Source organism: Molothrus aeneus, chromosome 3 (genome assembly GCF_037042795.1).
Source record: "Molothrus aeneus isolate 106 chromosome 3, BPBGC_Maene_1.0, whole genome shotgun sequence".
NCBI lineage: Eukaryota > Metazoa > Chordata > Aves > Passeriformes > Icteridae > Molothrus > Molothrus aeneus.
Window position 1 is genome coordinate 100,030,434 of NC_089648.1, and position 14,491 is coordinate 100,044,924.

Below are 14,491 nucleotides of genomic sequence, written 5' to 3' on the forward strand. Positions count from 1 at the left end.
AAATCTGTCACAGTGGATTTTTAAACTTATTTGGGAACATGAACTTTAAACCTACCTTTTAATTTCAAAAGTATTATAGAGACAACCCTGAAGAATATGTTATTATATAAATAATTACGCTAGCAGAGATGAAATAACACTATTTCAGATAAAAAGGAGAAAGTTGCGCATTTGGAATAGGACTGATATTTAGAAGTCTCATAATGCTTTTTTAAAAAAGGTAAAAATCTAATTCAACAAAATTTCTAAAACTTTTAAAATACTCAATTAAAATACTCAGTCTTGCTGAGTGTATAACCATAAATAAAGGCATTTTCCCCCCACAATTAATAAAGGACAATCAAGACCACAGGAAAACTTTAAGTATTGTCATATAGCTACTGTTGACAACTTTCTGTAAGACTATGCATGTTTTACGTTTTCCTTCCTCCTTTATTTCTTTCCAGTTCTTTAGTTTACTCCCCAGACATCATTAAATTTTACCTGTGATGGAAGCTATTCTTGCTTCTATTTCAGACATGTCAGCGCTCATCCTTTTGGCTTCTCCGGAAACAAGGGCGGACGGTGGTCGTGCGCGAACATCTGACAAGCTCTCAACACTGCTGCCACGAGATGGGGGCAAACTCAAACGGCCAGGGTCACCCTGTTTAACAGTCACACCTTGTGAAAAAAATTCTGCACAAGCCCCTCCATATTATGCACCAGTATGTTTCTACAACATGCATTTTCAAAGGGACAAGATTTAAAATTCATAACACAATAAATGGCAATAATTGGTATCTACAAATGGAATATCTGCAGCTTTAAAAATAATCTAACTTCACACAGATAAAAAAATCAGCAGAATTAGGCCAATATTTTCATAAGAGTATCTTTGTATTTTTGTATTCCACTTGAATTCTACTTCAAAATTCACCTAAAATGTTTAATCCCTTGATGTCATACTAGTATTTTGGTTATAAATTAAGGCAGCAATTTTCAAACATACTTTTTAAATCTAATAAATACCTTTGAATATATTGGAGATGTATTTAAAGGGATTTATTAGATTAAAATTAGAGCCTTCCAGTTTACCTTTTTGGCACCATACAACATTTTTCTGTCCCTTTTCTTCTATATTCTTCTCCTATAACTAACTGGACCCAATTTTGTACTATTTTGAATGAGGACACATGTTTCAGAGCAGACACAACACTTATGTCTACCCATGTCCATTTTGCTACTATGGTTCAAAATTGCACCTGTTGGCTTACCGGCTGCTTGGCTGTATTTTTGATTTGCTGTGCCAATTTTGATTCTAAACGTTTAATAGTGTCATTGGTAGAAGCTCCTTGGAAGTCACTTGGCTCCATGTTAGCATCACTCTTGTTACTTGTGTTTGTAGAAGTGATGTCCATGAATGAACCTAGAAACCAGTAACAAGGAAAAGCATTGGAGAATGTCCACTAAAAATACTGAAGTGCATCTCTTCACAGCAAAGCTCTCAGATGTCTAACTTGCTCTTAAATCAACACTTTTAAAAACTTTTAATGAAAGACAAGTAGCAAGACTGCTACAGATCAATTAGTATAAGAAGAAAGAGCAGTGAAAAAAGAATATCTATCTAAATACTATGATAACATTCTGAAGTAAATCTTTACCTTTCTTTGAAATTTTTAGGGTAGCTGTTATATTATATTAACAACACAGCAGCAACCTCATTCACAATTAATGACAAAGGCCATCATTAACTACAGAGCAGCACAAACACCTGAAAAATATCAGCCAATATCTATTCGTGGTTTGATGTGATAAATTCACTTAAAATCGTGTGCTGAGAGGTGGAGAAAAACTACTAAAGTTAGTGAAATGCTAAAGCTGCAAAGATTTTTTTAATATAAAGATCACTAAGCTGCAAAGTAGTCAGTGAAGCTTTATCCAAAATAGCACCAATTTCTTTGGTGATAGAAAATAATTTAACCAAGCAGAGGAAGCTGGAGACATGTAAAATGAAAAACTACTTAAGTGGAAAAAAAAGTACTCTAAGCAATGAGAAAACGAAATTATTTTTTACTATTATTAAAAAAAGGATTTCTTTGAGGGCAAAACTACCTGAAAGTCTAGCCCACATTTTGTTCCATCCACCAAAATTTCTAGTGATTTTTCTTGCACTTAAATTACTGTATTTACTGTATAGTGAAGAACAGTGAAACATTTTAAATTGACAACTCCTAAACATTACATATGAGTAAAAGAGTGTCAATTGCTAGCAACATTCATGGGGAAAAAATGGAGACATTAAACCTGGGCATTTGGAGACAGCTTTTATTATAAGATTTTTCTTCATTACAAGTACACTTCAGCAAAACCATTTGACTGAGAACACTAAGTATGAAGTATTAACAAAATAAATATGGTCTACTGATGCTTAAGATTTTGGACGTATTTTCCATTTTGAGTTCAAAATCAATGTAAGAACATGCTTTACAATCTATCTGCATCATTTCATGCTGCTGTTCTTTTTCTCTAACTTATACAAATGTACCTGTGCTAGTGGCAGAGTTGCTTTGGCCTTCATCTGAATACTGGCAAGGATATTGCAGAGGTTCATCAGCTCCTGGAAAGTACTGTGAAAAAACAGTAATTATTTAATTAAAAAGTAATTACAATTGTTTTAAAACTATTTAAATAGTACCTCGTAATTTACAAATGTAAATTATATATTACATTTATAATAATTTATTTAGAAGATAAATGAATGCAATTATTTTCAATAATGTAATACATTAGATACACCTATGACTTTGTTTATTTTCTCAAATCTATTATGAGTTATTACACCCCTTCAAAGAGGAAATATATACATATATATATGTATATAAGACGAATTATTTCCCTTCAATAACTTGGTAATTTTTGTCAAAAACAGAGAGGCAAAAGAAAACACGCAAGCCCACCTTTGGAGTGTGATGAACAGCATAGTTTTTGTACATCAATTTTCCAGCTTAATAGTTTAAGAAATGATTAAAATACTTACCCGCATCAAGTGTGTCATTATTTTAACAATTTCCTCCATGGATGGCCGTTGGGAGGGATCCTTGGACCAACAACGGGTCATCAAACTCTCAATTGGTTTAGGTAAATTCTTGATCAGTGGTGGCCGAGTACCTGCAATGGAAATTATAAAACACCTTTAAACTTTTTAAACAGACTCTAAAACAACTGAAAGTGTCTGATCTTGCTCCAGTATTTTGCTATATAAATAAAGGAAAATGCAGAATTAATTTTAATCTGGATTAACTGGCTGGTACTTAGTTTTCTCTCTTACAAACAAAAAACTGACAAGAAAAGTTCCTTTGCACTACACAGCAGCAGTAGAAAAAAATTAAACTTTTCCTTCTGTACAGGTTTGAATACATTCACTGACTGACCAAATACAGCATATTACAAAGGCTAATGACATGTTACTTCTTTCTCAAGAATAAAGTTCTAGAACAAATTAGAAAGCAAGTAACAACAGTCTTTGGTTCCTAATGCTGTATTCACAAGAAAAAAAAAGTCAAAATAAAAAAACAAAATTAAAAAAAAAACCAAAATAAAAAACCAACAAAACAAAACAAACAAACAGAAAAACCCAGAAGACTTAAAGTATTTTTGAAAGCTGCTCCTAAGAACAATCCTGAAAAATTATCAGGCCCTGCAACTACCAATTTTGTGTGACTTTTTCATGGTCTATACTAATTTTTAATAACATTTTACTTCAACTATTGTGTAACTATTCAGCTGTTTTTTGCTTCAAGTTCCTCCTCTTATTACAGTTGTGCTGGATATATGAGACACAGAGATGGTTTGCAAAGAAAGTAAGTATTTAAGAATATATTAAACAGAACACGTAATACATGAAGTAAGAATGCCACAATAGTTTTAAGTGAGATGAAGTGCACTAACACTAACTAACTTTCCTTCTTAAGAAAAAGGAAAAAGTAAATGGAAAAAGATAAAGATAAAATTTTAAAGCAAAAGTAGGTAGAGACAGTGAATTTTAAGGTATACTCCCACACCTTACTGAGGCTTCCTAATTTAGCACTAGATTTACACTTAGTTTTACAGTAAATGCTTTTATGCAAGGCACATATCACTCCTAATCTCAACATCCAGTGTCCTTGAAAAACTGGAGAATCTCATTCGTCATTCAAAAATGGCATTTGCAAACATCTCTCTATATGCATTATTAAGACTATAATATTAATTGATTCTGTCTCTGTCTGCCCCATTCTCTTCTTTGAATAGGATATGCCTGTGCTCACCTTATGCTTCTATCATTTACTACTGAAGCAATGACACTCAGGCAGAGTACCAGCCTTCATTGCTTGTTAAATTTTTTCTTCCAAAAAGTTGGTGCTAGCCTTGATGTTGTCTCTCACAAATGGCAGAAACTCTTTGCAGACATTCACTGAACTACTTCACTATCATTACTTTATTACTCAAAAGATTGTTTTGTCATGGTACCTAAAAACACAGCAGTAAAAAAGTTACACTTCCAGCCTGAAGATACTACAGCCTACTCTACTACACTGACCAATGTTACACTACAGCTTTAAAGAAAGCAATCCATTTGAACACAACCACTGTGTCCTGTTCATAGTCTAAGCTCCTGAAAATCTGTTCTGCATAGCACCTAGCACAGTAGAGTGCTGCTCCATGAGTGCAGGTACCTGGGCATAAAGGTAAAACCATTCAAACAACAGAATAAAAAAAAACAAACCCAAAAACACCACAGATGAAAAACAAAAATAACATTTTTAATGCCTAATGTTCCTGGAGGAGGTTTCATAGTTTCTAAGATTTATAAACACAGGTTAAGTTACTTAAAGTTACACATTTCTTGTAGATGTCCACCTAAAAAAAAAAAAGTAGCTAATAAATGTAGCTAATAAAACCATCATTTAGCCAGGTAAGAGGTTTTTCTCAGATCACTTTTAAAATGGAGTGATGTAATAAAGAGGGCATTACTCTCTATCCTTCTTTGTTCATACACCAGTTACACTGTAGCAAACACTGTAGCAGCCAAGTAACTCAAAACCTACACTGACACAAAGTGGCTGTTTAGTCTTTGTGACAAAAATGCATATTCAATGAAGCACAAAATGGAAACACTAGTAATTTAAAGCTGTACATTAAGAATGTTTAGCAAATTTATAGGTCATATACACAACTTCAAATGCAATAAAGTATTTTCAACTCACCATTGTGAACTGCCCACATTATCCGGAAAGCTGGACCACCAATCTCATCAAAAGGTTTCCTACGGGTGATTACCTCCCAGAGAATAATACCCCAACTGAAAACGTCACATTTTTCACTGTAATTGCTACCTGGAAGAAAGCCATCAATATAATTTGACTCTTTTCTATGTAACACGTCAAAAAGAAATATAGTTTGAGCAGATCATAAAATCAGGCGGGAAAAGATCTCCAAGATCACTGAATCCAACCCTTCACTAAACCACAACACTAAGTGTCATGCTGAGTCACTTCTTCAATGCTTCCAGGGATGCTGACTCCACCACTCCCCTTGGGAGTGGGCAGCTTGCTCCAATAAATAAATAAATAGCTTTACATACTTACTTTCACTTCACATTTAGTTTGCTGAGAAAAAACAGTTTTCTAAAGCTGACTGATTTATGCTAACTTAAATCTGAAATCACTTGACAGTATGACTGTTAAGAATGCCCCTCTCTGGGAATCAATCCTTTTCATTTGGAGTCATCTCGAAATGCTAAAATGCATCACTTTTCTTATATGATATAAACTGGAATTTATTAGGTTTTAAAAATCTCTTGCATTCAGGGTTTAATTGATTATGTTTGCTTCCTCTAAATATTTTCAATTCACTTCCAACCTTAGTCACAATATGCCAGCCAATAACATCTGTCATATCCATTCCTCTTAATTAATTACAGGTCTTCAGAAGAACAACTAAGTTACCACATGAACAAAACAGGAGAGTCCTCAATTCCTCACAATCTTATTTCCTCCTTGTTTATTATTCTTATTCTTTTTGTAATGTCATTACTTAATTAAAATTCTTTGACCATAAATTCAATATTTCTAAGACTCCTAAGGCGCTGAAGACAGGATGGGGATATAGAATAATAAATAAAGATGTTCAGAGGCTACAAAGAAAGAATGTATGCTTTGCAACCATAACTCATGCAAATGCTAATAAGAAATGTGAATGGCTAATGACATGAGAATATATATGTGTGAATATGAATTATAGGAGATTTGCTCACCTATCTTCAAACAAGCATTAAAATTGACATATAGTGGCCAAAAGATTTTTTTTTTGTTTATACCTAATCAGAAAGCATTATTCAGACTAATCATTTCAGTAACAGTGGAATTAAAGAAGTCTAGTTCCATGTGAATACCCACCATACAGCAATAATTGCAACAGGCTCCATCCACTACCTGTGAGCCAACTGCCTCTGCCCCCATACCTCTGACAAACTGCAAGGCAAATAGCCTGTTCTCTGGTCAGTTCCAGTCCAGCCAGTTTGCAAGGCAAACACAAGAAACAGACTGCAGCATGAACCACAAGCCCTCTTTAAGTGAAGGCACTAATTTAGACTTTACAAAACTCTCTAAGAATGTGGATCTCAAAAACTCTTGACATCTGTATCAAAGTAGCTGAATGTGGCTAATGAGTTCAAAAGGTACGAAGAAGAAAAAGTCAGCTTTATCAGTCAGCTTATTTTCAAAAATGTTGGGGAAAAAAAGTCATGTAAACAATTGCAGATCACTAAGGAAAGCAAAACAGTCTCATCTATGCAGTCACAGAACTTCTGTAACACACAGCCTATAAAAACTAAAGTAGTACTATTCCCCTATTTGACCAACGGAATTCTACTTTATGGCTGAGAAGTCTTGGACTAATTCTGAAAAGTGAGAGTCCAAAAGAGGTGAGAAAGTATTCTGTATTGTTTCCTTATATCCCAAAGCAATTTAATTTTTTTTAAAAACAGTTTCTTCTAATGGGAGTTTTTATAACAGAATTGCTCTCTTTTATTTCATCCTGATCTATAGCATATTGTTTTTATTTAGATTATTTGATTTGTACAAGGCTTGAAGTGCCCTAAAGCCTTAGGTTTAAAATGGGGGAAAAATTCTTAATATTACAGTAACTAGTTCACTAAGCAACATGTTCTGCAACAGATGCTTTTCATGCATTTATTGTTCTCACCTAGAAACCTTGTACTAGAACAGCATCAAATTAATATTGCCTTTATTCTATTGTTGAATTCTGCTGGAGTAACACAAGCAAAGAAATTTTTAATAGTTTTGCCATTTAAAGTGGTTATTTTTAGTAGTTTAATGACTATTCTAAGAGTAATTTGATATGCTGCATTGTAGAAGATGCATCATGCTAGATTCTTTCCTCTCCTTGATATTTGTGTTTTTATAATGATTTGTCTATTTATCAGTAAATGCTTTCAGTTAAAAGCACATAAAAACAACTGTAAACTGAAGGCTTCTTGCGCTGTCCAGCAATAACTGCAATACAAAGTTTCTTTCTACCTTGCTGGATTCATACACTAGAGGAACTAGGATATGAACTGCAAATCCCTACTACAATACACTTATTTATATTCATTTTATATTAAGATTTTTTATGAAAAAAAAGTCTATCTTTAACACTGATTGTTCAATTGCTTATTTGTAAAAGAAAAGAAATCTTCTATTTATACAATTTAATTTAATAGAAAACAGATGTTAAGAAAAGAAGCAGTCCTGGCTAAGAAAATAGAGGAAGTGTCTGAATATAAAATGACATAAGGAAAATTTTCAGGCATCTGAGTGAAACAAATAATCCTCCAGTTGGTACTCTAAGCAATATGTGGAAGAAAATGGTACCTTCAGAACGTAAGTTCCAAAGGTGATGTTTGGGAGGAATCCTAAAACTGTATATGGACAGTCTCTGGAATAAGGACAGTAAAAAGAAAAGAGGTCACCTGGATCCAGAATCTGGGAAACCACTGCTGCACATTGTCACTTGCCAAATATATCAAATCAAGAACACCTGCTTCCTAAAGCAGGAGGGTGACTCTTCCAGACCATTGCTAAATTGCATTGATAATTAAGGTACAGACAGATTAAAAGGTGTTTAGTCTGCAATTTAATATCTATGGGTTTATTTCTTTGATAATAATGCAGCAATTATAGGTATCTAATTGTCAAGTATCATCAGTCTTCACCAATTACACTCCAAGAAATAGCTTGTTTTTCTACATAACCAAATTAACTGGTATTAACAAATTCCTCAGTATGTAGGAAAGAGGAAGTACATCAAATCTCTAGATTACACAAAAAGCAGATGAAGATGGGAGTTACAAGAAAGTGGGGGATGAAAAAAGAAAGCAATTATGTTCAATTTAGACTCTAACAGGGAAATTCTAAAGTTAAAAGCTAATCAGAGTAGGGAGTGAAAGTAGTGACAGTGTATTTAAATGACAGAAGAGTTTGAAATGATTTAAGAATCTTAGAAACAGCAAAACTGTGGGGAAAGAGCCCTCTGGCTGTATTTTACTGACTTACAAAATAAGGAACTGCTGCTGTCTAAAGGTACACCTTATGTAAATCTCAGCAATGACAAATAAAGGTTCTACATCTTCATGTAAATAAATATCTAATAATAACATGAGAGAATTGGTTCAGTGCTGTTCTTCAAACCTATGCACAATTATTTGACAATATACACTTGTAGAGATTTTTAAAAAAATGTTACACTTCTGCCAAAACTCTTTCAGTTGTTACCTCAACTTTAGTAAACTTTATTTTAAAGACTATATGACGCTCTTACTCTTACACCACATTAATTCACAGTTGCATCCCTATAAAGAAAATGTAATATTAACACTGAAGTTTTATTACCTTCAAAAACTTCAGGTGCCATCCAAGCAGCACTTCCTTTGTTGTTGGTCATGTGTGTTTGAATATCACAGGCTGTACCAAAGTCACAGATTTTTAGAACTGTCCCCCCAGCTACCAAGAGTAAACTGTCAAAGAAGAAAAAGGATATTAAACCACTTTTTTTTATTTTTTAATCCAACAACTATCATTCTAATATAGGTGAATATCTTAGGCTTTGTATCTCAGGGCTTTGTTTTATAATCTGGGAAATAAAGAAGGTCGTTTGTGTCTAATGTGAACACATTACATATTTTAAAGTAACCCAATATATGATGTAATTTATTAATATTTCTATATGCTAGATCTTAAATAAATATCTTTAGCCATAGTAAACCACAAAGCATATAGTGACAAAAGTGGACTTTCAGGTGCCAGGGGCTGAAAACCAACAAATGCTGTAACAATTTTACCAAAAGAAGAACAATCAAGACTCCCACAAATGTCAATCAATGTAGCTATTTATTTAAATGGAAGCACTTGAAGCTACATGTGAACTCTCTAAATCAAAACTGGGGAATACAAGAAAGGACTAAAGATTTAAATTGTGGCTTCATGTTATAATTTTATCTGGTAATAACTGCAGATTATCACCAAAAAGGGATGATTCTGCTGATCCTCAAATATCTGTTTCTATCTAATCTGTGGAGCCAGATCTCAAGCTGTAAAATGAGCTGGATAACAAACTGACTGGGTAGGAAACTATTAAATTTTGTTTTGGTGGAAAGTGATGGGAGCTTCTGGCAGGGATAGTGGAACAAGCAGAAGGAGGGGATAAAGGAGGATGGCCATGTGGCGAAAGAGCTCTAATGCAACAGATTAAATATGACATTAGAACAAATCAACCCCCCCACAATGTTCTCCTATTGAACATCACAACCATTGCAAAACGGGAAGATTTTAAATGCCTCTGATTAGAAGCCCTATTCCTAATAAAATCCTCTTCCATGATGGATACCTGTAGGGGGAGAGAATATAAGAAAATAAAAGATAGTGTAGAAAGTAATCTTACCCCTAAGGAGTTGCAGCTGGGCCAATTATCAAAGATTAGGAACAGGCCTGACTTTAACAGGCCACAGCTGTAACCAATGAGAAGAAGAGTGCTATAAAAGAGTGGGTGGGGTTGCTGAGGGGGGAACTGGAGTCAGTTGGATACTTTGTGAAGAAGAAAGAATCAGTGCTCAGAGGAACAGCCCATGAAAAAACACCAAGAAGGTATGAAACTTTTGTGATAAGGAGATAACAGTATGGAACCCCTGCAATAAGATGACAACAGGTACCCTGCAAGAGCAGGGTATTTTTCCAGTTGAACAGAGAGTAACTGAATACAGTTAGTTTTCTGTATCATAAATCATCATTCTACAACTGAAGCTTCATATGCACAGCTTTCATTTAGAATACAGTACATCTAAAAGTTAGTACCAATTAAAGGTATTTCTTTTAAATGCAATAAAACTATTGTAAATGATCTTAAATACCAATTGTAAGAAAATATGAAAAATGAACTCTAAACCTACTTTGGTGGTTTCAGGTCTCTGTGAATTAGAGCTTTTGGTTTCATACTGTGGAGATATGCCACTCCTTGGGAACATTGTAAACACCAACTCATGGCATGTGCAGCAGTATAATGAGGCAGAGGTTCAGCACCATGCAGCACTGCAAAACAAAGGCACAAACTAAAAAGAACTTTATTGCATATTACAACAGATACAATGGAGTTAACAAAATACCAGTCAGAAAGCTCTATGGAATCTAAGTAATCACCAACACCTCATTACTGAACCAAAAATACCTTTCTGCAGACTGTTAAAATAACAGAAATGTCAAAATATTTCCCACTTTTTTAGTACATTTTCCATAATAATTTATGTTAAAATTCAATGTGAGAAGTGTTGCTTGTTCTCAGCTATTCCTGGTAAAGTCTATGTTAAACAAATGCCCAGGGAATTTACAAATTAAGGAAGAATGTTTTCAGATGTTCCACTGGAAAGCCTTACATTACTTGTATAAAATATAAGAAACTGCTATCAAGAACAAACCAGCAAACTGAAAAGAGGTTTTAAAAGGTACACTCCTTTCTCCTTAAAATTATTTTAAGAATTTCAAAGAACCAGATAATAGTTGGGAGAGATCTCTGGAAGTCCACCAAGCAGGTAAAACAGGAAAACAGGCCACCTCCAGCCATTTGCCCTGGACTGCATTCAGGTGGCTTCTCAATAGCTCCAAGAATGGTCTCTGTTGAATTTCATTTTTATGAAACAACTTGTAGTTTACATGTTTGCCATAATACTAGCACTTTAACTCCAGGAAGCTGAAATGATACTCACCATTGTATAGAGAACCTCCTTCAGCATACTCCATAACAAGACACACCTTTGGGGGGAAGGGGACAAAAAATAGGCATATTTTCAATGCAGAGGCAGAAAACAGCTTTTGTAAACTGAAAGGGAAGTTCTTTGAGAGCAACTGAAAAGCCCCAATACCCAAACTAATGGAAAATACATAGTCAGTTTGAAATGTATGTATTTACATGTAAGAAAAATCAGTTTTACTCTTAGTTCTCACTGGAAGTTAGAAAATATAAGAATGACCTCCCTCCTCCTCAGACGTAAAAAGCAAATACTGTTTTCCAACTGCAATTCATTGTCCTTTACTTTATTCCTTTAGTGGTTTACAAAAAAAATTGTTCAATACTATGCCAGAAGAATTTCACTAGTACAAAGAAAGAATAGGGATGCAGCATTATTTTAAGCAATTAAATAGTCCATACAAGAATTAGCTAAGGATACATCTGTCCTGTCACAGTACCCCCTCTTCTGCTTAGAGAATTTGTGAGACTGTTTGCAGCTGTGGCAGAAAGCAGGTAAATCCTGAAAATTACATGTATGAAAATAGGAGCTGATTTACAAGACACAGTCATGTCTTGATACTGCATTTTTTTTGTATTGATTTGCAATTAATAGGATTGTAGATATGAATGTAATTACATTATGTAATACACTAAACACCATTTTTTCAAACTGAACTATAACTGGTGATGAGAAACAGATTTGGGGTGTTCTTGAAAGAATTTATTTTTTTATAGCATTAGAAAGGAAAAACAAATATCTGAAAATATCAACCAACCTACATATCTGTGTATTTCCTTATTATGGCTAAAACAGGAAAAATATATAAAAGATACATTTTTAATATAAAATACATGTTCTGTGCATTGATGCTTGCATATGTTAAGCTAGTTACCTTTTGTCATACTGACATAAGCTATAACTTACTGGGTTTAGGCAGGCTCCATATAACTTGACAATATTGGGATGGTTTACCCGTGACAGCTGTCGAAGCTGCAATACAAATCACAGAGCTTCAAACCACAGGAAAAAAAGGCTAATGCTTTATTTTCATAGCTATAAATAATACACCACAACAGCAAGTACAGTTTTCTATGTCTGCATAATTCCAGATGGTGACTTCATGAATTACAAGATTTATGTCGGTCTTTGCTTTTCAATTTATGTAGTCAGGTTTGTGTCAAACTGGACCTGTATTTTAAAAGGAAGTTTGACAAAATTATGTTTAAAGAAAGTATTTTTGTCAGGCTATAGTAAAGTCACTCAAGACACAAGCACTGTGCAACTATGACATCTATAGATTTGGTGCTCTTCCTGAAGCCTTCAATTTTGGGACTACATAAAAATTGTCCAATTAGATTAAAAAAATCAGAATATTTCTGTCTGTTTTATAGAGGACAAAAGTTCTAAAGTCCCCAAGCCCACAACCCCATAAAATAATTTAATATTAGGATGACATAGTTCTAAGAACCTATTACTGTTTGTACTGACAACTGCATTATTTTGCATTGGGATTTTTTTACTAATACACAGTAGAAGCAAGCAAAAAGGAATTTTTTTTCCCTGAACACAGACTGCTGAAGTATTTTATGCTGTCTTTGGAGCAAATGCTATTTTTTCTATATATTTTAGATCTTCTCCTTAAGAAGACCTAAAAAATCAGAATGAAATATTTCCATTGATGCTTGCACTGAGCAGGGTTTCCCGAATAGCAGTAATTACTGAAACATTTCTGGGATTATCTACTCAGATCTCTTTCGAACACAAAAATCCCAGGAGACTGATTGTATTTACTCAGCATTAAAACAGACTCAAATTAATAACCTTAAAAACTTTCCATCATAATGAACAACATATAAATATTTACAGAAAAGCCTACTACAAACATGTTTTTTCAGCCCTTTAATGTGTCACATTTTATTAGAGTTAGTTCTAAATTTAAGCTTTATTTTTAACATGTTTTATGTATCCTGAACATTTTAAGCTATACCTGAATAAATACTAAGAAGCATGTCACAATATATGTAATTTAAATTAAGCTTTTGAGTCTAGAAAATATTATGTATCTTGGGAAGTTTATCAGTATACTTGAACTACTCAAGACATTTTTAAATAAGCAGACATTGAATGAAAACAGTGTTCTCTTTAAGGTAGCAATGTACTTGCATAGAAGAAAAAAAAGTTATCAAATTATTAGAACTGCTGAAAAAACTCAGAAACAGTTTCAAAATATCAACCTGATTGTACTGGAGAACCTATGCTGTGGCCCCTGGAAGTGTTAATCAGCTTCAAGGCTTTGGTGGGTATTCCAGCAGCACCCTGACTTCACACTGGGACAGAATCTAAAAACTGTTATTTCCCTACTTGTGTGCCCTTGTCTCTCCCGCACTCTTGCTTTTCAGCTTTTATGAGAAGCAAACTAAAGGAGCTGCAATGTGCTTTGAGAGGTCTCCTGTTCTGCAAGACAAGGGTCCAGGCCTGAACTGGGTACTGCAGGCACCATATCTCTTGTGATAAAGACATAGCTTTTAGTACACTGAGTGCACCCATGAATTTCAGGAAACAAGCTCTACCAAACCTTCTATTTTCCATCAAACATACTGTACCTCTACAATGAAGGCTTTTCTTTCAGATTCACTTTCTATCTGTTTAATGGCTACATCTTTAGCTCGCCATTTTGCCTTGCAGACCACACCAAAGGCTCCTCTTCCAACAACCTAGAACAAAATATAAAACATTGGAGTTAAAATTTAAAACAGTTTCATCCACTGTGCAGGACTTCACAAAGAGAAAAGAAATTTAATTTAGAAAACTGAAGATACACAGGCTCAAGTTTTGCAGTAGGAATTGAATACTATGCCATTAAAGCATAACTAGTCTTAGCTTGCTCAAGAGATCATTTAGGCAAGAATTGGAAAACACACATACAAAAAATTTTATTACTAATGTGTGGTGACAGTATCTCAGAAAAGTATAATCTCAATTATTTAGAACAAGATTTGCTCAGAAGAAAATTAGAGGAATGAGACCTTTTATTTTTTTCTTTTCAAGTTTGACCCCTGAAATGACACCTATCTGCTGTATTTGTTTATTCTTGCTAAAAAACAGGAATTAAGACTTCTGAAACTTAAATGCATACACAACTGCACAGGACCATGATGAAACTGGGACAAGATGTTCCATGTGCTAAAAGTT

The 14,491-nt window shown here is 34.0% G+C and overlaps 1 protein-coding gene across 7 annotated transcripts in view; it reads right to left on the reverse strand.

The window, feature by feature from the left end:
- Positions 1 to 14,491, reverse strand: part of MAP3K7 (mitogen-activated protein kinase kinase kinase 7) — a 48,646-nt gene that overhangs the window by 22,733 nt on the left and 11,422 nt on the right. For all 7 annotated transcript variants that reach the window (XM_066547491.1, XM_066547488.1, XM_066547487.1 and 4 more), the window contains exons 2-11: positions 13,903 to 14,013; positions 12,224 to 12,289; positions 11,276 to 11,321; positions 10,466 to 10,604; positions 8,913 to 9,037; positions 5,226 to 5,354; positions 3,017 to 3,147; positions 2,525 to 2,606; positions 1,254 to 1,405; positions 484 to 643 (exon numbers count right to left, since the gene is read on the reverse strand). In XM_066547491.1, coding sequence (XP_066403588.1) covers positions 484 to 643; positions 1,254 to 1,405; positions 2,525 to 2,606; positions 3,017 to 3,147; positions 5,226 to 5,354; positions 8,913 to 9,037; positions 10,466 to 10,604; positions 11,276 to 11,321; positions 12,224 to 12,289; positions 13,903 to 14,013 — 1,141 coding nt within the window. The remainder of the gene's footprint in view (positions 1 to 483; positions 644 to 1,253; positions 1,406 to 2,524; positions 2,607 to 3,016; positions 3,148 to 5,225; positions 5,355 to 8,912; positions 9,038 to 10,465; positions 10,605 to 11,275; positions 11,322 to 12,223; positions 12,290 to 13,902; positions 14,014 to 14,491) is intronic.